General features: G+C 45.9%; 1 protein-coding gene and 1 long non-coding RNA gene across 2 annotated transcripts in view; one reads left to right on the top strand and one right to left on the bottom strand.

The window, feature by feature from the left end:
- Nucleotides 1-24,424, top strand: part of TNFRSF11A (TNF receptor superfamily member 11a) — a 29,612-nt gene extending 5,188 nt beyond the window's left edge. The window contains exons 2-10 of the mRNA XM_086740326.1: nucleotides 8,529-8,610; nucleotides 9,076-9,201; nucleotides 9,752-9,895; nucleotides 10,999-11,092; nucleotides 11,466-11,560; nucleotides 12,450-12,557; nucleotides 14,456-14,508; nucleotides 16,202-17,045; nucleotides 21,234-24,424. Coding sequence (XP_086596452.1) covers nucleotides 8,529-8,610; nucleotides 9,076-9,201; nucleotides 9,752-9,895; nucleotides 10,999-11,092; nucleotides 11,466-11,560; nucleotides 12,450-12,557; nucleotides 14,456-14,508; nucleotides 16,202-17,045; nucleotides 21,234-21,613 — 1,926 coding nt within the window. The 3' untranslated portion in view covers nucleotides 21,614-24,424. The remainder of the gene's footprint in view (nucleotides 1-8,528; nucleotides 8,611-9,075; nucleotides 9,202-9,751; nucleotides 9,896-10,998; nucleotides 11,093-11,465; nucleotides 11,561-12,449; nucleotides 12,558-14,455; nucleotides 14,509-16,201; nucleotides 17,046-21,233) is intronic.
- LOC147601711 (uncharacterized) lies at nucleotides 13,570-14,092 on the bottom strand. Its single transcript, XR_015257642.1, has 2 exons — nucleotides 13,988-14,092; nucleotides 13,570-13,853 (listed from the first exon to the last, which is right to left on the bottom strand). It is a non-coding gene; the product is annotated as an uncharacterized LOC147601711 (long non-coding RNA).
- Nucleotides 24,425-25,924: the final 1,500 nt, after the last annotated feature.

Genomic DNA, 25,924 nt, shown 5'->3' with positions numbered 1-25,924 from the left:
GGCGTGAGTTCTCTGGGCTGAGGGCTTGGCTTTCTTCGGTGTTTGCACAGTGCTTAGGGTGTCATGGCTGCAAACAAAGCCAAAGAGTCATTAATCACCACAGGATAGAGCCCCGTCCATTTCCCACCAAAGTCATGGGGAGGTCTGCCTGTGTGGGCCCAGGAAGGGAGCAGATATGTCCCCTCGTCCATCTGCCATCACACAGACACCAGCATCCAACTCTCACCTTTAGTCTCCGAGTCTTCTTCTGCCCATGACCCTACCAGCATCCCCGTGGCAGGGGCATGTTCCCTGCGCCGCTCGGCCAAATGTGATTGTGGTAGCTCCTCACCTCTTCCCTGTGGTGTCCCTGATGGAGAGGCTGGGGCAGGGGCTGCGGCAGCGGGCAGGCGTGGAGCGAAGACCCACAGCCGCTTCTCAGCTCTGCAGAACCTGCTGGCTGCTCCCCTCTTAAAATCTAGATAAAAGAGACCAGGAAAGACTGTGTTTAGTAAAGGAGCCAAGCTGGCCGGTTTAATCCACCCTGCAATAGCCCATTAGCCAAGGAGCAGGGGGAAAAAAAAAATGAGGTCATTCACCCTCACCACTTTGTGGCTACTCCAAAAGACAAAAAAGTATATAGGGTCTGTTCAAGAATGACAAAGAACAACATTTGTAACTGCAGATGGGTGCAGAATATATTTAGTCAGTGGTCAAAGTGGAGGGAAAAGAAAAAAAAATCTTGTATGGAAAAAAAAATACTGTGAAGTTTTCTTAGGCAACCCATTAATCTGGAATACAGATAGGGAAAAATGTGCTACTAGGTTCATATGGAGTCCTAAAAATTGCTTATGTAGCACGCAAGGGAATCTATTTTGAGCATGTTATTTTACCACAGCGAATAGTTTTGCCTTATGAGCATCATGTTCTTCAGTAACTTTTTGTTGTTCAGTAGGGAGAACAATAAGGTGATTCCTTGAATCTGCTCTCACAGGGAAAACATTCTCCTGTGCAACACCATGTGTAGTAAACCAGGCTGCTTACAGAAACAAGCCAAAGTCCGTTCAAATCAGAGAGGAATATTTCCACCAAGGTGACTGGCCTACACTCCCCAGCAGAGCTGGTTCCTTGTGGTGACACCTAAAGACTGGATGAACCAATTCTCAGCCCAGTCCTGAGCCCTTTGATACAGGCAACAGTTGCTTCATCCCGGAGGAGGTGCAGATCCGATCATGTCATTCTTACTGTAACTCATGCCAATGCAGAACGGTCTGCAGGCGTTATACACATCTCCTCTATATGGCCATAGTCCAAATTAAGGGCTACAACCTTATCACCACCCTTCCTATTTCTGCCTGCAGAATATTCAGCATTTGTTCCATGTGCAGTGCTAAAATCCAGGAGAAGGAAGCCAAAGCAGCGCATCAGGTGGTGAAAGCAAGCTTCCCCTCTTCCCTGCAAGCTTTCTCATTCTCCCTGGCAGCTCAGCTAGGACTGCAGGATCTCGCCTCGCACCGTGAGAGGTTAATACGTGATGTTCCACTCTGATGGCATGCTGGAAGGAAAGGGTACATAAACATACAGATTTTTAAGCATAGAAAGTCCCCACTGAACTCTAATCTGGCACCAAGAAGTAGCCCGGCCCAAGAAATCTCTCATGGTCATTTCGTCATTAAGACTCGACTTCAGTTGATGAAGCGTAGAAAAATAATCAGCTGAACTAAAATGCCAGAGGAGCGTGCTCCCCATAAATGACTGTGTCTTTAGTGCCTTTTTTATTATTATTATTGTAATTAAGGATGAATTAGTGTAGAGTTACTCATGGTGAGTCATTGAGACTGTAACTGGAGCGGTGAAACTGCTGAGCTTTCCTATGGAGCGCTGCGATTGCACTTGTTTCATTTAGAAGAGATTGGCCTTTGCAAAGAGTCTCTGCCATTTTTATTTCTGCTTGTTGTGGGCTGTTGTCTTGCTGTCAGGCCTTCTTTTTTTTTTTTTTAATATATTTAATATTGGTTTGCTTACCTTTTGGATTTTTACTCTCTGATTCATCTTTAAAATATTCTACCTAGTAGCTATTAGTTTTTTAGTTGCTGTGGCAGCGGGGACATGTAGGTTAAAGCCTGAGGTTTTGCACCAAATTGCAGGCAACGTGCAGATGCTGCCGACAGCCCAGCCGCTGAAAACGTCAGGTGTACCCTGCGGGCTGTTGCGTGAAGATGACTTCGTCTCTGAATGACAAATGCTGTGCACGTGACGGCGAGTCTTCACCCCACAGAGGAAAGCTGGCCAATTCACACGGTCGGTTGGTTGGTAGCCATGTCGGCCTTGCCATCTATCGCCTCCGTCATCTCCCATCTGATATACCTGAGGTTCCTGTCTGCCTCACCCCCACTGCCCCGCTGTGAGAGTGGTCAGTGCAGCACTTCTCCTTCACGTAGTCTGCTGGCTAGAAATAACTCTGGTGGGTTTGAGATTGATGGATGGTCCTTCCCGTTGGTGGAGCAGCACCAGTTTCTGAGGTGTCTGCTTTTTGCTGTGCACTAAAACGGAGGGGCAAGGGGTACAGTCAGGATGGGGCCTTTACCACTCTTTGCCTGCTTTCTAGCTGCAAGTTACAGTTTTTTCTTGACCTCTTTATTATCGATTTTATCCCTCATGTTCTTTCTGGCCTCTTTAGATATTCAGGCTCTAGCAGGATTTCAAGGACCTATTTTTAAGAGTGAAACAACATTTAGTTTTTAGCTGTTGCCATTTCCCGGCTATGTTTGACCACGTGGTGGTAGTTCTGTGATGTGGTTTACTGGTCACTGGAAAGTTGACATCACCAAAAGCATTTCATTCACAATCTAAGATTTTCATGATGAATTACAGACCTGCAAGTGAATAACTGGAATGGCAAAGCTGTGACTTGTGTGCTGCTTCGATAGGATTTTTATCAACAGCGAAGGCTATCTGAAGGAACTGTTGCATTCAGCATCCATGTGATTATGATTAGATCTTTAACATAAGACTCCTCTTTCCCCTTACAAACTCACAGTCGTAAAAATTTCCAGAGTCTTTCATTGTGTGCATTACCAGTTTTTTAGGTAAGCCTTGGAAACTGGCAATGAGCTGGAGGACTTTGCTTTTTGCTTAATGATGATGCTAACCCAGATCAGGTGGGAAGCTGGAAGGCTGTGGGCACACAATCGGTGTGAGAGGAGAGGGAGTGGCTCATATTTGAAGGAGAAAAAGCAGCAGATGACTGCAGAGGCCACCCTAGCTGGATACCACGGTGATGTGCTTGCAGGCGCTACTTCACATCAAGAAATGCTGGTCAAAGCTCGGCCCTCTTGATGAAGGCAAATAAAGCCCAAAATGCACAGAAATATTATAGTTCTACAGCAGGCAAGACTAAGGACCTCAAAAGCAAGAGGTCTGAATAAACTCAGGCTCTGAAGTACAAGGACCAAGCGGTGTGCAAAGCAGGACACGCCATAGTTGACTCTCCTGTAGGTACTTTGGTTCTGCGATACTAAATGGAGAAAAAAATGTGCTTTGCTCAGTGCAGTGATGACAGATGACTTGAATACTCTCCAGAAACAACTACACTGAGCAAGGAAGTGTCGTCTTGAGACAGTTACCCCTTGATGTGTCCCTTTACGTCTCAATTTTTGCAAAACTAAGATTATCGCTAATGAGCAATCCTCATTGAGGCCTCAGCTTCTTGTTCAGAAGTGACATGGGAAAAAGACTATGGAAACCCCCGAGCTTGTTCTTCCAGATTTTTTCTTCTAAAGGAAAGAGGCCCATGCAACTCTATCTTCTCTGAAATGTCTGTCTGAATATTCATCTGAGCGAGAAAGTAATTTTAGCATCCATGACACACAGCTTCTGCTGCCATCCGATTGCTCAACGGCACCAAGAATAAATATTTCCTTAAGCCTGAGGACAGGAATCTGAATGCTGCTGGTTCCCCCTTCAGAAGCACCTGTGTGTGTGTGTTTTTTCAAGATCTGAGTAACACAGTGGTGCTTTGTAGCTCTGAGTCATCGAACCTCTCTGACCCTACAAGCACACTCTTGCTTAGCGTCCTTTCGTTAATGGATAGGGGGGGAAAAAAGGAGCTGAAAAGGCTGCCTGCAGCTTGACACCAAAACACAGTCCTCCTGCGAACTGTGACATGAGCACACCTGTTTTTCCAAAGTCAATGGTGCTGCTCATGGACTTAAATGTAAGCAGGTGTTGGTGTGCTTTACTGAACCGGATCCACTGAGCTCGGAGGAGGTTTGTCTTTTTTTCCCCTGTCAGATATACTTGTTCTGAGGAAATGTTAATCGAGCAGGAAAGCTGACTGGTTTTTTAGGAACCGGTGGAAACTTGTGTGCTTTGCACACTTTTAAAGTGACAAATTAACATAGGATACTTAGAAATCTTTGAAGAGCTCATTTGCACATGGCGGTGGGATTTAACAGACAACTTCCTCAACAGTGAGAACTTTAAAGGAATGACCAGGCTGAGTTTTGTCTTATTTAATCACTTCAGCAGAGGTTGACACATTCGCACTCATCAAAGCCCCTTCTCTCTCTAGATAGAAGCTCGGTGGTGACCAAATCACTCTGACCCGATGAGAGGAAGGATGTTCCAAGGGCGACAGGGTGAAGTTGAGACTTGGGAGACTTGGTTTGGTTTTCTGTCACCTCTGTAAAGCCAGCCGGCCTCCGGGTGCGAGTTCCTCATCCGCGAAATGAATTGCACTTCCCCATCTCAGAAGGACACTGTGGCGGGAATGCGCCGGTGATGGCAACGTGGCAGGACGTCGTGCTGCCAGCAGCACAAGTACTTCTTAACCCCCAGGGGAAGCTGACGTACAGTTTGACAATGAGACATGCACGGTGCCCTGGCAGAGGGTCAAACAAGGGATAACCTGACTTCTGCGGAGCTGTGTTAGCAAAAGGGCCCAAGTTTGGCTCCCACTCTAAGAAAACTCCCAGTTGCTTTTGTTTCCCTTCCTGTCCTCTCCCCCTAGTTTTCATGCTCAGCAGGTCCAGCCCGTCCATGCCAGGCTAAAATCCCGCACCTTCGCGAGGGGGTGGGGCTCACGTGAGGGTTAGCAAATGGACGCTGCGAGCCTTGTCTTTACGTTGTTGAGCATAAATCAAAGGAGGGAGTATTGCAGCCCTGTGAATGCGTTGGCTTGTGTGAAAAGGGGAAGGACACCATCACAGAATGGACTACTTATTGACACAGAGTGTAGATTTATGTGGCTGTGAGTATGCCGTAACAATAGCCCTCTTTATACAATAAAGGGAGGTAGGAAACAATTTCCAAAAGGTGGCTCAGCTATTAGCCTGCTCCCCTAGCCTTGGCTGCTTCTCCTCAGGCTGAGTTGTGATTCTCAGAAATTATTCCAGACCCTTTAGCTGACTGCTCTTGAGCAGATTTGCATATCCTTCCTTAAAAAGGATGACTTTGCCCTTGTTTGACACTCCAGTAATTTTTTAGTCTTTTCTTCTAAAGAGGAACTATCAAACTGGGGCAAACGAGGAAGAAGAGGACATTCTGTGACAAAATGCGAGTGACTGGACCTGTTGTTGGTCTCATCACTTTTGTTGCCTTTTCAGGTGGCTGGGAATAGGGAATCAGTCACTCCAGACCTTCTCTCCGCTGCTCAGTCCCACAATGTCGCCTCAGCTCCGTGCTGGCCAGCTTAATGTTTTAGCAGATGCCGCTCGAAGTGCATTACAACAAACGAGCTCCTTTGATTACAGGAGTGTTTTCAGCGTTTCCCTGGGACGCTGAGTGCTGTCACTGTTTAGCTGCCAGGCTGGCCTGGCTTTCCGTTTCCTAGATCGCCTCTCGCCTCGCCAGCACTGATCATTACCCTGTGCCCCTCCTGGGAGGTGCTGCTCAAACACGAGATGCAGTGTTTGTTCCAAAAAACATATATCTAATTATGAGAAAGGCACTGCTAATGAATGCAAAGATGAGACAAGGAAACAATGAGGCAACAGATTTCTTGCAAGGCTGGACTCTTAATTTGACCTGCCATTGTTTTAATGATAAAAAATAGCTCAGGCTATAAGTTGTTTAGACCTGCAAAAATATAGAAACTCAAGACCTCTGACTTGGTGTACTTATTCTATTCCAAACACAGCTAGCACAGTTTTGATTGATAAACACAAATCATGCATCAACATATGGTTCAAACTGCAACCCAAAAGTTGGTGTTCTAAGAAAAATTTCAACCCTTTTTGTCATCTTTAAGTTACAAGATCCTTCTCAGCATTAGAAGAGGACAAGGTGCTTAGGGAAAATATTTTCTATTTAAAGAGATTGCTGTTGGTGAAACTAGAAATGGAGGAAAGAGGAGAAGTAAAGACTTGGAGGAAACAAGGGGAGAACGCTAAGTAGAGAAATGGAAACCAGTATCAGTAGGCACAGGGCTGTCATATGCTATTAGACAGCAAAAGCTCCCTTTAACTAGCAGTAGAAGCTTTATTGCAGCTTTCTCCAAGTAAATGAGATTTTAACTGTATCCAGTAATGAAGGGATTCCTTGCTACAGGCCAGATTTTGAATCATCTTACCTATTGCAAGATCATAGAATCATAGAATCACATGGTTGGATGGGACCTATAAGATCATCTAGTCCAACCGTCTTCCCACTACCGTTGCTGCCACAGCTACTAAACCATATCCTGTAGCTACTCATCAAGCCGCCTCTTGAACACTGCCAGGGACGGCGACTCCACCACCTCCCTGGGCAGGCCATTCCAGTGCCTGACCACTCTTTGGGAGAAAAAGTTTTTCCTCATGTCCAATCTAAACCTCCTCTGGTACAACTTGTGACCATTTCCTCGGGTCCTGCTTGTTGTCTGGGAGAAGAGGCCAAACCCCTGCTCATCACAACCTGCCTTCAGGAAGCTATAGAGTGCAATGAGATCTCCCCTGAGCCTCCTCTTCTCCAGACTAAACAATCCCAACTCTCTCAGCCGCTCCTCATAAGACTTGTGCTCCAGACCCCTCACCAGCTTTGTTGCCCTTCTCTGGACACGTTCCAGGGCTTCAATATCTTTCTTGTAGTGAGGGGGCCAAAACTGAACACAATACTCGAGGTGCGGCCTCACCAGCACCGAATACAGGGGGATGATTACCTCCCTGCTCCTGCTGGCCACACTATTTCTAATGCAGGCCAGGATGCCGTTGGCCCTCTTGGCCACCTAGGCACACTGTCGGCTCATGTTCAGCTGAGCATCAACCAACACCCCCAGGTCCCTTTCCTCTTCACAGTCCTCCAGCCACTCAGCTCCGAGCCTATAGCGCTGTATGGGGTTATTGTGGCCAAAGTGCAGGACCCGACACTTGGCCTTGTTGAACCTCATGCCATTCAGCTCAGCCCAGCGATCCAGCCTATCCAAATCCCTCTGAAGGGCCTCTCTACCCTCAGGCAGATCAACACCACCACCCAACTTGGTGTCATCTGCAAACCTACTGAGGGTACACTCAATCCTCTCGTCTAGGTCATCAGTAAAGATATTGAACAAGATGGGCCCAAGTACTGACCCCTGGGGGACACCACTTGTAACAGGCTGACAGATCAACAACTGGTTGTAAGGTGTTGAGTTTGCCTGGAGGACTGCTGCTGGGAGACTCCTGGGCAGCTAAAGCAGGGCCAGCAAGAGGCTGGGCATGGTGCTTGGCTGGCCAGGATCCACGGCACAAGCCGTGCCCCAAACCTGGCCAAGGGAGCCACATGTGCTGGGCTGCAGGTGGGACCACTGTGTGTACGGGCAGCCGAGAGCAGGGAAGGGATGCAAAGGCCCCTAAGAGCTAGAGGGAATACTGCTACCTGCTTTGCAGGTGCCTTCTCATATAACAGTTTGGGGAGGTGATTTGTGTTGATTTTTGTTCTGGTTTTTAGGAAGAAAAAAGCTGTTGGCTTAATTGTATCACCCCTCTGGATGGCTGCGTCTGATCCATGAGACCATCTCTGCAGGACACGCTAGGAGCCATAAAAAGCTGCAAAACTGAAGTCCAATATTTTCTAGGACTAGCCAGGAGTATTGTGTATCCCAGTGGGAAGCTGGGAACTTCTTCTTTTTCAGGAGTATAAATCATTCACCTTACTTGTTTGCTTAATGCTGTAAATTAAAACTGTCAGTTGCCCAGGTCTTGGTCTGAGGAAGAGAGAAAGAAGTATCCCCATGCCAGATTTTTTTTTTTTCTTTACAATTGTTTTGAAGTCTTAAATTTCAAATAATAGAGTACTGTAAGAAAGGGTTATACAGCAGGCCAAAAGTTCAAGACAAATTGCAAGATTGTGTTATTTATTTATCACCTGGCTCTATTACAAGTCCCTGTGTGTACAGCATCAGGTGCGTATTCTTAGTGTGTCTACAAAGCACCTCTGAAGTCATAAATGTTGGGTAATTTTTACTGCTTAGCTATCCAAAATGCTATACAGAAGAAAAGTTTTCCTGCTCTTTGCCAGCACTGTGACTGGGTAGGTCTGGAACTCTCCAGATATATTGGTTCTCATGTCTTCTCTCTCCTTCTCTGCTCCAGTTGTCACTACAAATCACTCCGCCGTGTGAAAGTGAACAACACTATGAATACTCCGGCCGATGCTGCAAAAAGTGTGAGCCAGGTAGGTGAGCTCTGTGCTGTACTGGCTTCATAACTGAAAAGCTCCTTAGAAACAGCTCTCAGGTCAGTAAGGCAGCTTGCTCTTGTGACTCCACTGATCTCTTGGCATGTACCCTCACAGGTGCGTGATTTCAGGCTTACGAGTGCTTTCTAGTGCAGGAGTGGTCCCGCCAACCTCAGCAAAAGCTGTAGTAGATGTTTTGTTGGGATAGCGCTTAAGCACTGCAGGATACAGAAAGCAGCTTGATTGTTGTGCATGTAGGTAGGAGTGGTCCCAGGCCATAAGCTGCATCATTTTACAGACACACTAAATGGGGGCAAGACTGAGGAAGTGAAAGGGTGACAGGAAGAAGTGATTGTCGCCAGCAGTACAGCAGCATTAGCCCGACCTGTTATTTTCCCTAAGCTCCTCAGACAGGTGGTGTGCAACTTGCAAAGAACCTACTTGTGCTTCTCTCATTCGCAGGAAAGTACATGTCTGCTAGATGCACTGGTACTTCTGATAGTGTGTGCCAGCCGTGTGGCCCAAATGAGTATATGGATGTCTGGAATGAAGAAGACAAATGCTTACTACATAAAATATGTGATCAAGGTGAGCTGTTCGTACTGAAGAACCTTTTAATCCAAATTAGTGAAGCACGAATATGGGAAAGTGGGTCTAGAGAAGGTGCTTTGTTCAGGTGGCTGACACTGGAGGCTGGGCTTGCAGAAGAGCCTGGTGAAGAGGGAGGTCCCCAGACAGCAGAGATCCTGTGCTGTGCTGAGCACTGTGACCGTAGTCTCCGTGCTGCTGATAATCATCTTCACTGGGGTCATTCACTCCTGTGGGTTGGATCTTAAAGGCTGACCTTTTGCCCAGCATACTCTGCATTCACTTCCCCTAACACATTTGTTTCACCCTTGCAAAACCTCAGTTTGTTTTCTGCAGCAGCTACAAAGAAAAGTATTGCTCAGGCATGCAGTCAGTCCAGAGCCCCGTGCTGATCAAGGGTGTCCCATGCTTCTTAAAATATAACTTTTCCTCTAACATGCATGGTTTTGCAGCTGGCATTCAAGCAAAGCAACTAGGAAGAACCAGGAGGTTCATAAACTTGAGGCTTATTATCAGAGAGATGTTTACTCCCATCTGCTTTCTCTTTTAGGGAAGGCTTTGAGAGAAGTGAACCCAGGGAACAGCACGTTCCAGCGGCAGTGTGCTTGCACGATGGGCTACCACTGGAATGAAGACTGTGACTGCTGTCAGCGAAATACCATATGTGCTCCAGGATTCGGAGTCGAGCATCCTGGTAAGATACGGAAAGGGGACGTACGAAGTGAAATATGCAGCTCGGGCCTACAGGATGAGGCCAGCATCGTATGGGTTGTGACATTAAAAGGATACTTTAGATTCTCAGGTGACTATTAACAGAAGATGCATATCCAAGTTATCATTACTACTGCATATAGCCCTTCTGGACTATTTACATTTTGAAGGCTTCTGCCTCTGTAGTTAAAATAGTATCTTGGATCAAGTGACTTTTGCAAGATATCACATGGACCTGGCAATAGTTGCAAGGTGTTCAGTGCATTTTTAGTGTTTGCTGAGGTGTCTGACTGTGAGTCAGTAGGTTATGCGTTGCTCCCGTATTTAGAATATCAGTCCACTGGGAATTGTTCCTGAGGTCAGATTTGAAATCTGTTTTTGTCCAATGACTTTGCTTTGCCATTTTATAATGTTACAAGCAAGTTAAATGTGATTCACAAATTTCAGGTAGCACAAGTATTCTGGTTTAGATGACTTGTAATGCAAAGATTTATTACAGACATTTAATTTAGTCTTAAGTCTGATCAAAAACAAAATGCAGGTATTTTGTGGGTAGAAAATAGAGACAATCAAGTTCAGATTTGTAGTGAACACCAGGAACAGCTGCGCCAAGCATGAGGAACCCCAGAAAAGCAGCACATAATAGACTAGAGGCAGACAAAATGCTGCATGGGGCTGGAGCGCAGTGGTGCTGGTTTTTCTCCAGTCTAGCATTTCGTTTCATAGAATTGACAGTGCCAGTTAGAGTCGCTGTCTGTGGCACAGCATCGACACAAGGAAGTTAACAGAAGGGGAAGGATATAATAGCTGTGTGTCATTTAACAATAACTGCAAATGGCTCCTGGTTATTTCTCATTTTGATCATGTAGAGAAGTGCTCAGGTGAGACTGGCATACCTTTTTCTGCTTACATGACTGTTGTTACTGCTCTAACGTAATCTAAGATCCATTTTTCTTCAGGGAAGCTTTCAGGGAGGCTGGAGGGGGTGGTAGAGTGGGAGGATGGGGAGCATAATCACTTTGCCCTCACCTGAAAGGAACCCACGGAAACTCAGCTCTGAAGTTTTTCTTCCTTTACTACATGCAGTGCAACAAGACAAGGATACGATGTGTATACCATGTCCCAGAGGCTACTTCTCAAAGGTCGCTTCATCCACTGACGAGTGTAAATCCTGGACCAAGTAAGTCCCTGTATCTTGTAAAAGGACCATGACAGCCAGACGACAGGGAGAAGCCTGGGCGAAAGCATTTTTCAGTGGAGTGTTTCAGGCTGTCTGCAGAGTGCACAGAGCATCTCTGTTGGCTGTGCAGCGATAAAGGCATTCTCACACTGAAGCTTGAATTCTCCTTGCAAGGGGGAGCAAGAGAGAGCAGTAACACCAGAACAGCTGAGCTGGCACAGCTGAAAATAAATAAGGTATCTGAGCTTCTTAAGGGTGGGGAAATGCAGGATAAATATTGTACGTTACATCAGAAGGTACTACTCTGCATAAGTGTAGGAGCTGCGACCAGCTCCCTCTTTGAGAACTTAGCCTCTTTGTCTTTCTTTTTCAGCTGTACAGCTCTAGGAATGGTAGAAATAATGCCTGGGACTGACCAGTCAGATGCAGTTTGCACAAAACGGAATATGCCTCAGCCATCAGAAGATGGTATGTGTCCTCATACATATTATCTGTTAGAAAGTACCAGGGAGGAGGAGGGATGTGTTTACTAGCGGTTTTGGCTGGCTTAACTCCATTCCCATTGTGGGTGATTCTAGAGGGAGCAGCTGTAGACCAAGACAGTGCTCTTGGAAAATCTCACCTTTAAAGATTACTGTAACCCTGCTGGCTCCAGGGCCCATGTCCACTACTAAGCAGAGCTTTACGCCTCCTGCTGAAACTGCATGGCAAGCAACATTGCTGTTATACCCGTGACCTCCGTCACATTTACAGCTCTTTCATTTTTTCGGCCTGCCAATTTCCATACACACATTATTTGTATAAAAGCTAGCAGTTCCTCTCCATGCTTCTTTTATAGCAATGGATACAGTCTCAGCTGAACATAGCTCTCCCTCCTTGCTCACTGCCCATTTCCCTCTCCAGTGTGGACATGGTACCAGGGAGGCTGCTTGCCTGCCATGCAGTGATTCTTCATAACCTGAGATAAAGGACAAATTTTGCCAGCTGAAGTGCATAGTCTCCATGACAGGTATGTCCCCCGTCCCCTGAGGCAGAGCAAGCACAGCCCATGGGCTGCTGGCAGCTTGCAAGGGGACTTTCAGGGAAGCATGACTGGATCACACCTCTCTGAGACGCCAAGGCTCTGTTTTTTATGGAGATTGTTCATTACCAGGTACCTTCAGTAAGGCTGCTTGTCACAAAACTGCATGAGTGCTAGAGCTGTTGTCCCTATTATAGAAACTGAAAATCAAATAAGAAGGAAAAAAAAGAAAAAAAAAACCCCTCTTCTGTGGAAAAGCAGGATTGAAAGCAAGGATTGTCATACTGCTGAGTACAAGCTGCATGTTGATGGCAGTATGTTTTTTACATCTTGCAGGAACAAACAGGATCTTGTATGTGTTGATTGTCATCTTGTTTTTTGTGGCACTAATTGGCATCGTCATCTTCATCGTATACTACAAGAATAAGGGAAAAAAGCTGACAGGTATGTGATAGCTGATGATATTCACGAATGTGACAACTGCATGGCTCTCTGTGCACTCTGATTTCATGGGTAATCACCAGGTTAGGAAACTCAGGAGTTACTCTGGAAGTTCTGCGCTTTCCCTATATATGTCCATATGGATGTGCTTTAACTAGTGCAAAGCCAGGCTTCAAAGTCCTTTCCTTTAGGCAGGGAGCATATACCTATCGCTTGATATCCTCCTGCAGCCCTGACTGTGGGGTGACCACCCTCAGGGCGGACGCAACCCCTGTGTGGATGAAGGAGGGCTGGCGCTGGGGCCTTTTATAGCAGCACGGCCGCTCTGTGCCACGTGGCACGGCAGATCCCATAGCAAGGGGAAAGCAGGGAAGGATACAGGGGGCTTTCACCACCTCCTGTGTCCTTCTCCCCACTTTCCCTCCTCCCTGCAACCCGCATCTGAACAGCTTAAAATATGGATTTCAAGACAAAGGCCTAATGTGTACTTGAAAACATGATAAAGGCAATATTTTTAGCTGAAGACTGAACTTCTGCTGAGGCATGGAAGAAATACTAGAAGAAAACAGAATGAACAGTAAAAGTAGAAAACAGAAAAATTCTAGCAAAGGCATACTAGATAAGAGTGTGGTACTGAATGTATTTATTAATACACAGAAATACCTTCAACGGTTACTGAACTCTGTGTTAAGCCCTGGATCTCCTTAGTTAAGGACATATCTGTATTGTTCTGTTCATTTTTTATTTTCTCCTCCTAAACATGGAAAGCTTTTCCCAGTGTAGTTTTTCCATCATCTCCTTGCCCAAGTCCTAGCAATTTATGAACTGTTTTGGAAGCAGTGGAAGGGAAGACAGCAACCGTCTCTTGTAAAGTATATTTCAGCCTGTGTTTTAGAAAAAGGCTGCCTCTGCCACACTAAACACGGGTTGTGCTAAATCTGGAGTTCTTGGGATAGACTGGAGGAAATGGTGACTCTTGTTGCAAACCAAATACTTACGAAGCAAAGCAGGTTCGGGGGGGGATGCTCTTTATTTGACAATTCTATTACCCTGCTGCTCTGCAGTGCCAGTCCCGCATTGCATTTGCGTGGTAAATCCTGCGAAGCAGAGCCCCTGAGACTTGCAGGCTCAGGAAGAAGCTCTGCCTGCTTAGGGGGAGGACTGATGGTCACTGTACAGGCTTAACATCAGAGGAACAGAGTCACTGCTGGGAACTGGCCGTGGCTACACAGTTGATCTATCTTCAGATATACAAAGCTAGCACAAGCTTCGAATGAGACCGGAGCCTTACACAATCTCCTGAAAATATAAACAGAAAACAAGAAGAATTGCTAACTCTATTAAGCGGCAGTCTGCACCATAAAGCATTATTGGACTTAAAGCTTTTCTTTGGGAGATACTCAGATTAAGTGAATTTCCCCATTAAGTACAACCTGATTAAGTGGAATACGCTGTATTTTGAGCCGGCCATCCTGTGGTTTCCGTGGCGTATCCTCTTCTCTCCAGGCTTCTCGCTCCTGTCTGAGAACGGCCTTTGGGCCATCCATGTGACTTCTCTGGAAATAGACCATAGGGCTGCGAGCGGGCTGCTATCGGGCCAGTCATAGCTCAGTGTGACATATGACCAGGAAAGAAACCCCATTTGATGTGGAACACAGTTTAACCGTGGTCTATTTTAGGAGCTTGGAAACATTTGTTCCACAGAAATATATCCTTGTTCCAGTTACAATGAATCCTCTGCTAGACCGATGCCGGGACACTTGAACAGTCAGTAAAAACAGTCTCGCTGGTTTTTATTTAATATAATATTATGGATTGTGAGTGACTGCGGGTGTTTAGGTCTGTGGCTAACTTCAGTGCCTGCTCTATGTTACAGCTACTCTCTTCTGTTTTCCCTACAGCAGATCTACAGAATTGGGCTAACGAGGTGTGCAGCCAAATAAAAGGAACAAAGGTAAGGTCAAAGACGCTAGCATTTTCTCTTTGTTTTATGTTTTCCTCACGGCATTCCTGACACCTCTCCTGAAGCCAAACATTAACATTTGGCTAGGAAACAAGTTTAGAGTGCCTCAAAAAATGCTCACAGCTTTGGCTTTTTCAGTCTGGTTTTCTGTAAATGTGAGGCATATGAAATCATGGTTCTCAAATAGCTTCTGAACCTGCTCTCTGGTTTCAACTGGTTTTAACAGTGGTAAAAGTCTTTGTGATGATTAAATATTTATGAGGAGAAAGTTAAACATGAGCCTGCCAGTTGCTGAACACCTGAGACTCTACCTATGAGAGAGCCTTTCTAAATCCTACGAGCAGGAAAAGCTTCAGTTGTTTGCACCTTTTTTGCATATCAGAGTGCCCACAGAGGAGAAACCTGGATTTGGGGCAACACCAAGAATGCCAGACGTGCAAGACATTAAGCACAGAGCCATCAGCTAAAGAAACTGGCTGTGAGACACCTTAATTCTAGTGCAGAAATCCTTCTTGTCCATTTGAATGTGAAAAAAAGTAAGACCTTACAAGAGGTTTTGCTCTGGAAGAACACCAGATCACATGCCTGAAACACTCAAATGGGGCACAGGTTCAAGTTCATGTGCACTGCCTGCTTCACACCATGGACACAGACTGAGGTGTCCCAGCTGCGTGTGCTCCCCACCACCCCATCTAGGAGCTCTGTCTGGCTTAGCGGTTGAAAGACTCAAATTCCATTGCTACAGAAAAGCCACACCAAACAAACCCACCTTTTTGAGCTGGCAGCTCCTCTTTTGTCTCGTAAGTGTTCATGCAAGCTCTTGCATTGGCAGCTGCTCAGATCCTCTGGGACAGAGGAGTGAATCAACAGCAATTAGTGGCTGGCAGCATTTACACTCTCTCATCTATCCTGGAAGATCTGAGCAGACACTAGAAATGAAAAGTATCAGTTCCCAAATGCCCATCTTTACAGTACAACTTGCATGAACTGAAGGGAACCGTTGAAGTATTTCCCCAATTTTTTTTTGTTTGTGCTTTGTTTTTGTTTTTGTTTTGAGCTGCAACCAAAAATACAGCTTTACTTTCACAAGTACTGCCAATGTGATGTCATGATGGGCCTTTGCATGTGTTGTCCTAACATTTTCCAAGTTCAAGCAACCTTGCCCATGTGAGGTTTTTTTTTTCTGGCCTGTCTTGGGCCCTCTGAATCAACCCAGTTTCTTTTTTTTCAACCATTACTGATAATAAAGATTCTGTTCCCACTAAGGCCTTCACAGACCAACAGCTGTTCAGACACATAGATGATTTGGGAGGTTTCCAAACCTTATAAGCAGTTAGGTAGGTCCTATTGATGGTCCATTAGGAACAGTAGAATCCAGTGACTCTTCTAGATGTATTAACTCTCAAGTGCCTTCTTAAGAACCAGGAGTAGTATTTTCCCAAAATTAAATGTTATTGCCCCCCAGGCCACCAGATTTTTTTCTGAACCCCCACTAAGCCCAGCATCATTGGTCAGTTTCACAGCAGAACAGGATTACACTTCAACGCTGAAATATAGCGGTGCTGCTCAACCTCAGCTGCTCCACACTGAGGAAGAACTGAGATCTGCCTGTTCCTTCTTTGTCTAGAAAATAACCGTCTGCTCTCTATTTATTAAACACATTTTTCTTTTGGCTTGCTTTCAGGAGCCCCCAAGGGATGTATTTGTTACCGTGAACCCCACGAATGCTGCTCTGCCCCAGACCTCTGAAGGCATGGGTCTCCTGGGCCCCACTGGCTCTCCTGCCCCTGAAAACTCCTGCTGCACCAGCGGTCGTGCTCCTTGCAGGAACGGGAGCCCCAGCACGGTGCTGTGCGAGGCGGGAGGGAGCCTCCAAGAGTTTTCTGTGGTAACCGAGACCGATGATGACCATTTCCCACCAGTTCCCATGGAAGATGAATACATGGATAAGGATCTCAATACCACTGATTATTTATCTTTACTGAGTCGGACTGCCAGTAAAACCGTGTCGTCATTTTCAGAACCAATGGAGGCAGGGGAGAACGACAGCTTAAATCAGTACTTTTCAGGGTTTGGGAGCACAGAGGACATATCTGTTTCTCAAGGCTCTCACCCTTCCTCCAACACAGATGGGGCACACACTGCCATGGACAGACTTCTTCAGAAATCTTGCCAGTGTGCACACAGTTGCCTGAAAGAAACAGGCAACAAAGACACAGATCATTTGGCAACAAACTATGACTCAGAGAAGATCTGTGTGAGGTGTGGCATTTCATACAGGGAATCTCCCAGAAAGTGGAATAAACCCTGTTGTGCTGCAGCAGACGGTGCCTCTGCCTCCCCAGAAACTGGATCCTATCCACAGTGCACCTGTGGCTTGAATTTTCTCTCTGCTGGTCAGAGCACTCTAGCAAGCGATCGTGGTATGGAAGATACATTTTCGGATAATACCAACAGGAAGTACCAGAACACAAACAGCAGCACTTCAGGGACAAACAGCAGCACTTCAGACCTCCCTCCAGCATCTGGTAAGCCCATTAGGCTTCACCCGTACGCAGTCGTATAGGATTATTCTCTGTGCCAGCTCAGTATTATTCAGAAGGTCTGATTTAGGAGAAGGAGAGAAGAATAGAATTATGCCTTTCACTTAGTTGCCCGAAGCTAATCTGAAAGACAAAAATGAAATAGCAAGGCCATTTGCTTTGTAGTGAATTCTGCAAATTCACTCTGTGAGGGACTGTTGTCCTGCCCTGATCTAACCAGCAATGCAGAACCCATCTTCTGGCTGTTGCTGCAAAGGCCAGGCAATTCCGTTACTGAAGTATTTTGGTGATAGCAGGTGTGTGTATTAGAGGAAACTTGGAAGGAGGAGAGTATAGAGACCTAGAGGCTGAGTCAAGAAAGGATGCTTAACGCTTAGATGATTTTCCATTCAACAGTCTGCACACACATTTTTGCCTTTTTGGTTTAAGTCCAGTTACATTTATATGGTGGTCAGTGAGACTCCAGCTGGAGCTGTAACCTGGTGGCCATGATTTGGTCTAAGAGATTATGTTCAATTTTCTGCTTTTTAGCTCTTTCTCTTTGCTTTAATTGCTAGGATATAAGCATTCACCTAAGATTAATTTCATACAGATATTATTCCTCCATATACAAGTGCTCTGCCCCCTAAACAACTCTGAAACACTGTTGCCAATTTACTAATTGACTACCAATTTACTAATTGAGTAAATATATTGAAATTGTCAAATGAAAGCAGGGGGAAAAAAAAAAGACTGAAGCAAAACTAGCAGAAGGGAAGTTATGAGCCTTTTTGGGATGAAACTTTCTTCCCTCAGACTTTTTTTCAATATAAAAGTCTGCAATCTGTCTGTCATGTGTCATTAGTCATTTTAGATTACAATCTCTTAAAGTCAGATGCTCTATTTTTATTTATGTCAATGCACTGCCGAGCGTAATGAGACCTTAGTTTTGACTGGGACCTCTAAGTATTACTGTAACACACACAGCAGTCGTAAGCAGCTGCCCTTCTTTAAAATCATGTCGTTCCTTAAAGTTTCTTACGGAGACATTCTTGTCGGTCTGCCAAAGCCCCAAAGCAACACTTTGGAAGGCCTTCCCCCTCTCAACACGCATGCTGTGCAGGCATCTGAAAGTGCGTAGCGTTCATCTTTCTAAGAGCAGATACTCTTTCTGCTGCTTCAGTTTCCTGAAGTTCTGACACAGTTTCACTGCCTGGTCTGTAGAAAATTCAGCAGTAGTAAAGAGAACACAGTTTATCATGTTGTTGTTGTTGTTGTTGGAAGGTGACTCAAGTCAAGTCATATTTGGCACTGCAGAAGTACTGCTTTTCTTTCTAAATCTGACACAAAGAGGAAGAGAAAACATTAAGGAACAACAGGGCAAACAGGAGAGCTTGGATTTAAGCGATGTGCTAGAAAGTGCCATCTTAGATCTGCAGCACAGTTCTTCATGTGGGATTTTAATTGCGACTGGGCCTGTAGGTACGTACATGCTACAGTGCCATCTGGTGAATCCTGAGCACAGATACAGCACTCCTAAATTGCCATTTTTCAGGCACAACTGCTAGCAGGTACAGACTGAACTGTGGGCAGTACGAGAGTGTGGATTAGTTAATCTGTAGGTAACGTGCCTTGTTGGCAGAGGCTTTTTTTTTGTCCATAGAATGGCCATGCCCCACTGGCGGCACCTGGTTGCACAAGGAGTGGGACAGGGCTTAGCCATAGCTTCCACACTGGAGCACCCCAGCCACGCTGGGGGTGCACGTGGAGCTCCAACGGATTCGGTCATCTTGCTGGGCCTTGTGAAATGCCCAGACGGAAAAAATGTGCACGCAAAATAATTTTCTGTAAAGCTTGTCAAAGCAACTGAAGCCACTAGGCTTTGCACGTAGTCATGCTAAGACAGAACAATACAAAAGAGGGTGGATTAAAAAAATAAGAAAAAAAAAAAGGCCATGGGTCATTCCATGAAGTTTTGGTTTTAGTTCCCTAACACTCAAAATGACAACAGAAATTGCAAACTCTGTCCCTCCTGTGAAACAACCCTAGAGAGGACCAAAGTAAACCTCTGGACAGGTGCCACTTACAGGAGTCCCCACCAGAGATGGAGGTAAACCTTCAAACCCCCTAAGCCTGGAGGCATTCAGAATATGAAGTGTTGTTTCACGACAACCTCAAGTCATGTGTAGGGCTGCAGGATAAAGCATGAGTGCAGGAAGACTTAGGTGACTCATGGTTAGGAATGGTTTTGCAGAACCTTTCACTTCCAGATCCCAAACCAGCCTGGCTCAGCAGCGACAAACAGTTGTTACCGCCTACAGGCCATTAAATGGCTCAGAGAAAATTAATCACCTGCATTGTTCCTGTTCTTAGCGAATAATTACCACAAAAATTAATCTGTTGTAATTAATGCCATCAGGTAGTCTAAAGAGATCAAAAGGCTGAAACACAGAGAATAAAGCCTTTGCTTATCCTCTGAAGGTGTCTCTTATGCTTTCCAGGGTGGAAGCACATTTTTAGTGCAGTCCAGGAAGCTCTTGTGACCATTTTCTATGCTTTTGAGCCTCAAATACCCCTTTTTTTTTTTCAGCACAGTGTCTTCAGAAAGCAGTGCAGATTTGCCAGCTACATTCAACTAGGCATTATAAAGGTGTTAATCTGCTCTTCCCCCCCCCCACTGTCATATGTATTTTGAAATTCTTGATCTCATACTGAGCACTGGTAAACTTTTCCATGGTACCTTTTGCGAGTGACAGGCAATCTATATAAAGGCAAACAGTTATTTTTGTACTCCTATTATGCCTAACAGTTGTGTTGATGGCAAACAGCTGAAATGAATTGAACACAGGGGAAGCAACTGGCAGGGAAAAAACTCCTGCAGAGAAAACTATTGACACCTCGTGTTAATCAACAACACTTGGAAAGAAAGTAAAGTGCTCGCAATGCAGTAGTTTAGCTAAAATAAATCAGATTGCTCAAGGGGGGCTATTAGAGAGATGCTTGAGTGCTACTCAGACTCGATTTTGAGCAGGCACGGGTCCTACCTCAGCGCTGCTGGAGCCCCATGTCCATTGCTGATGTGCAAACATCACCCATAGCTGCTAGAAAAATGATGTTTCTCTGGGCTGGGCCGTGCTTAGCTGCAATGAAAATGGGAATGTCTCAAGTGTGGAGAAATGTAATGAGGGAAGGCCCAAAATGTCTAAAAGGTGTCAGGTCCACAAGTAATGATTAAGTGAAGCACAGCAGGAGAAATATTTCTTAGGAAGAGTGTTCATAGCTAAGAAGTTGTTTTTTTTTTTAACTTGGTTGCTTCAGTTTGTTTGATTTTCAAACTTTAATAAGTTTTTTGTTGAAAGTTTGCTCTCAGTTATTTTCTTTCTACTCTGAGGGAAGTTTATTAATTCCCAGAGCCTGGTCCTGCTGTCACTTGAGTCAATGACCCAGTCCTTGAATAGCAGAAAGATTGAATTTATACTGAAAAATCTCTAACCGCAGGCAGACCGACTGAAACCATAACTCCATTAGGTTTCTCCAATATAGCCTCTATCCCTCCACTGGAGTCAGCATATATCTAGGTAAATCCATGAGGGCACTATGTGAGTACCAGAGTGTACCTACATGGAGGAGCAGGACAATATAAGATAATTGTTTAAGCTCCGTGTTATTTGGACACTGTGTGATTGTATGGTCTGACGTTAAGTCTTTCAATATGTGTTCAATAAGCCTGCTATCTAGACCACGTGGTAGGATTGATGGCTTACCAAGGAGAAAAACAAAAATCAAGGCAATGCCTGGGACTCTAAAAAAAAAAAAAAAATCATAATTAGGAATAATGATCATTTTCTCACAAACCACAGGTGGAGGCAGTTTGGAGGCAACTCATGCATCAGGTGGCAAGGGGAGCATGAGATTGTCGCTTCCTGAAGCATGACTGAGAGAGAAAATGTTAACCAGCCTTCCAGACGGGCTCCCCGTGGATGACAGGCTTTGTCCTGAGGAGGCAGAAATGGAAATAATGAAAAGGTCCAGTGGAAGGCATTGATTGTAGCAGCATCCCCGTGTCACAGGGAAAAAATAGTGGAACAAGAGTAAAGCCATCACAGTGGATTAAGTTCACTGCACTAAGTGTCCATCTCGTGAAGGGAAAATATTAATCACGTGTGTCTTCTTTCCCCTCCCCTCCTTCCCCAGGAAATGTGACTGGAAACAGTAACTCCACCTTTATCTCAAGTGGACAAGTAATGAATTTCAAGGGCGACATCATTGTTGTCTACCTTAGCCAAAACTCCCAGGAAGGGGCAACGGTCTCGGGGCCCAGCGAGGAGAACTTGGGCAGCCCCGTCCAGGAAGAAAATCTCAGCCGCTGCGAGACTTTTGCCGGCAACACCCAGCACTACAAGGAGAAGTGTGCTGAGCTGCAGGGCACCTGCCCAACAGTGGGGAGCAGGGGGCCACGATGGCCTGCTGGACCCCTGGCCCAGGAGCGGGGCCCGTCCCACCACGGCCAGGCCTCGCAACCTGTGCAGGAGGAGGGGAAGTTGGGACACTTTTCAGAGAAAGTGTTGAACTAAAGCGAGTCGGTGTCCTTGCTGCGAGCCAGGGTGTCAACGGGCAGCCCGCGAAGGGATGTGGGGCTGCCACAAGGCTGCCGAAATCCCAGGTGTCACGACAGATTTGGAGACTTTTGCTGCCCCTGGTGTCTCCTGGGAAATTTTACAGCCAGAAAGGACTTTTGTGGTACACGTGTGGGTGGTGGTGCTCTCACTGAGGAGGTTATCGGTGGGGACAGGCACACATGTGAAGCCAGGCATGCTGCCTCCCTTGCAGAAGCAGCGGCAGGGCTCTCTGCCCTCCCTCAGAGGCAGTAGGCTCCCCCCCGGCACCTCTCCCTGGCAAGTGGCAAAGGAGAGTTGAGGAGATCCTTTGGGCTGGGGACTTTGCGAGGAGGAGAGCAGTGTCACTGGCTGGGTGCATGGGGCGCTCCCAGGGAGGGGACAACATGGCGGAGGTCTGCACTGAAAGGGGCCCCTGAGCTCCGCCTCAGGGTTTTCTTTTTTGCAACTAAGCTGCACCCATTTTGCTGGTTCTTGGGCTTCCTCCACGTCTCCAGTGGTGGAAGGAAGTGGTGGCTGCGTCTGCTGCTGAGCCTAGTGCCACTGCCGGCCTTCCACCTCCCCACTGGGGATCTGGCGGGTGGTGTCAGGCCTTCCCATCTTTCCCTAAGGGAACAGACACTCCAGTCTCAAACCAGTGCCAGAGTCAAGGTCCTGCTCTATCCCTGATTAACTTGTGGGTATGAATAGGTGTAACGCTGCCCCAAGTGCATGACAATGGGTGAAATACAGCTGATATGCTTTACAAGTATATCAAATTAATCCCGAACACAGAGCATGTAAAGTTTTGGACCCTGACTCAACTCTGCCTTATTGCACCTCACCAGAGGAATTCAAACCCCTGAAGATGAGACTGACGTGTGCCAGGCATGCTGCGGCATGAGTAATGTCACTGCAGTTTAAGACACAGAGCTGCTAGCAGGTGGAGGAAGGGTCTATGATAACCAGCTGTGGACATTTCCTCAGTGACAGGCGAAGGAGGCATTACCCAAAGATGGAGAATTTGGTCAGGGTCAAACACATGTTCCTTCGTCTGCCCAGAAAATTTTGTCTTTTCCTTTGATATTTTCATTAGTAAACAGAGCTTTACTTAGATAGCGTGAAGCTATTTCCAGAGCTCGGCCTGTCTGAGCTGAAATCAGAGCGTAGCCACTGTCACACTGAGAGCTGATAAGCAATGGGACAACGGGTTGGATTTAAAGAGTAGCAGTAGTTGTAGTTAGAAGGGAGCCTGAGCTACTCAGTTGGCTTTGGTTCAGGTCCTGTTTCCTGCAGCCGCCTCCAGCAGCCACTGTGGAGAGAAAGGTGAAGGGAACGGAGTCTCAAGGAACTCCCAAGAGGAAAAGAGAACATTTTTAATTATTTCCTGACAAGGGGTAATTTTCTGACATTGTCCTGCACATGTGAGTGCTGCGGGAGGCTATGTTCAGGAGGGTCAACACTGTGTTTCCTGCCTGACAGCAAAGGGATCTCTTACCTAGTGTGATCTCATCTGCCCTGATGGAAAAGGTCTCTGGTAGGGAGGGCTCCTTCCCAGGGAGGTTTTAAAGCTGAGGAGTTCACTGCATAGCTGCTCTGTTTGCAATAGTACTGCTCTGTGGGTGAAGAGCACCTATAAAGCTGACAAGGTGACCACTGTGTCATGATGAGCTTCTCTTCCTTAAAACAAAAGAATCAGCTTAGCCACCTTCACATCTCAGGAGAATAATTCTGCATTATTTATGTATCTGGGACATAAATTTCAGCACAGACGTGGAAGACACTCTCTTGGGTGGCTGGCAAAAAGGACCCATGAACAACCAATCTCCCTGTCACCTCTGCATGGCCTTCAGAAAACTAGACCATCCTAGAATAGACTTGGCAAGGCAGGTAGGTTGTCCCGTTCAGCGATGGCCCAAACTACCTCTGCCTCTTTGAAGGTGTGTAACTGAGTCTCTCTTACCTGTGGTATCCTTTTGTCTTTCCTACTGGATCCTTCACAACTTCTTTCTAGCCTCTTCTGGCCTAATCCTCTGTCCCCTAGGCATTGGTGCAATATGGAGAAGGAAGCAGAGACACAATCACCTTCATGCAAGGTGGTGCAGATATTTTCCCCCTTCACTTTTTCAGTCATATTTTCCTGAAAAGCATTTGTCCAGGGCATCAGCCCCACTTACAGGGCAGGAGGAACTGAATTATCGTGCTCATCTCTGGGTAAACTACCTGTCTGCAAGTCTCTCCTCCTCCTCCTCCTTCTCCTTCTGCAGCTTCTTTGTTCCCATAGTTTGTATCCACCACCAGAGAGCAGGCTCAGAATCTTGATTTCAGAGAAGGCAATGGGAAGTTTACTACGTGTCCTCAGTGAGGACACATTTTTCACTCGCTGAATCTCAGGATCCTACTGAGCAAGGATTGAAATGAAGATCATCAGCTAGCGTGAAGAAGTGGGTCATAATGATCTCAGCGCTGTGGCTGCTCCCTTATGGGAAATGCTATGTGCCAACAGATCCAGTTCTTTTTCTTCCTTGAGAGTCTACCCAAAAGTGAAGAAACCATATCACGCTCATCAGCGTGGTGCATGTTGCCAGGGTCTCTGCCTGGCTGCTTTAGACATGGACCCCAAAGGAGCTTCTTTATCCTCATAATTTCATTTGTCATCAGTTTGGAGCTGGGGCTGTTTTTTAACACCTGTTTGTACAACGGGGCCCTATGCATCAGGCACTAATATGGAGGCTTCTGGCTGCTATTGTAATACACATAATTAATGATAATAAAAATTTTAACGATCTACCTGAGAAAAAGTGAAGATTTTATTTGAATTAATGGAGAAAATCAAATACATTATTATATGCCTATACTTATTTTGACCAAAAAAAAAAATCAAATGTGAATATCAAAACATTTCTGGTTAGGCGTCTGTAACATTTTTTTGTATGTAGAATTGTTCTAACAAAAAGTGCTTCCCTTCCCAGTACGTGCTGCAATAATGCACAAGAGCATCCACCCACACACGTGGAATTGAGCAGGAGCTCTCGTAAATCTGTTGCGGTAATGCTTTACTGTTGAGAACCGGGCACCGATTCCAACTCATTCCTGAAGTCTCCGCCTGCACAGCATGTGTTTTTACAAGTCTTTTAGTCTGAGGAGTCACGACACACATTGTCCATGACAAATACACTAGGTGCTCTTGAAACTCAGCCACCTCAGGCCTGGAAGGGCAGCAGTAATTCGGCATATAACCGTGGGAAAATGAGGAGCAGTCTTTCGCTCAGGGGCACTGGAGCAGCCTTTCTTATCACCGTGGAAAACAATATGGCATTAAGGATCAACATACACAACAGCTGCTGTTAATCTGTTTGCTTTGCTACGTTTGCTTTGCTTTGCACAGAGATGGGAAATCACTGCACAAGGCTTACAGCATACCTGGGAGCAGCATCGCTGAAATGGTGTAACTTCTACTTGTCCCCTCAGGTTCCCTTCCTTTTATCATATGGATGCTATCTGAGCAACTACGCTCATGTCTGTTATAAAACAGAACCCTCCTGAAGGATGTCTTTGTGCTAACCAGACATTTAATAGACCTGTGGTTTTATCAGATACCTCCATGCAGATTAGGCAGCAGTGCCCCCTCACCGCCACCCTTAAAAACCATCTGAAACAATTCACTTCTGCCAGCACATGGTACTGGACATGGTAACCTTACTGCAAACCCATTGTGTGGAAAAGTTATTTCTGGAGCATGTAATATATATTATTAATAGACACTTAATAATAGTCACTGGAAAATTCAAGTGTGTTTGACCAAGTTGTCTGAGGTTTCTTGCAAGGAATGCTGAACCACTCCAAACCTTATAAGCTAGTTTTCCAAACTTCCTTCCAAATGACTGTTGCCCTTTCCAGTCCATCAGGGATACTTTTGACCCAGAAGGTACATGCTAGGGCACCCTCCCTGCCACCTGCCCACAGTGCTGCTTTGCAGCACTCTCGCTTGGAGATGCCGGCACCAGAAAGTTCCGCCTGGCAGCATTTGGCCTGTGAGGATTCCCACTCCCTGTTCCCCAGGATGCTAAATGGCAACGATTCGCATTCAGCCTGGCTGAGATGCAGCGGTATCTCTGGGAAAATCAAACCGGTAATCTTGTGGTGGTCGCAGTCACTGCCGAAGCAAGGGGAATGCGATCCCAGGTGCTGATGGGAATGAGTCCCATTTCTGACCAAAAGATTGTCATGAAATGTGTTTCTCCTCTCTTCCTCTTCCCTGGTGGGGTCTTAATTTCCAAAATGAAGCCT

The sequence above is a fragment of the Chlamydotis macqueenii genome, chromosome 2, assembly GCF_036417535.1.
Source record: "Chlamydotis macqueenii isolate bChlMac1 chromosome 2, bChlMac1.mat, whole genome shotgun sequence".
Taxonomy (NCBI): Eukaryota; Metazoa; Chordata; class Aves; order Otidiformes; family Otididae; genus Chlamydotis; species Chlamydotis macqueenii.
This window is presented reverse-complemented; position numbering and strand designations above follow the sequence as displayed.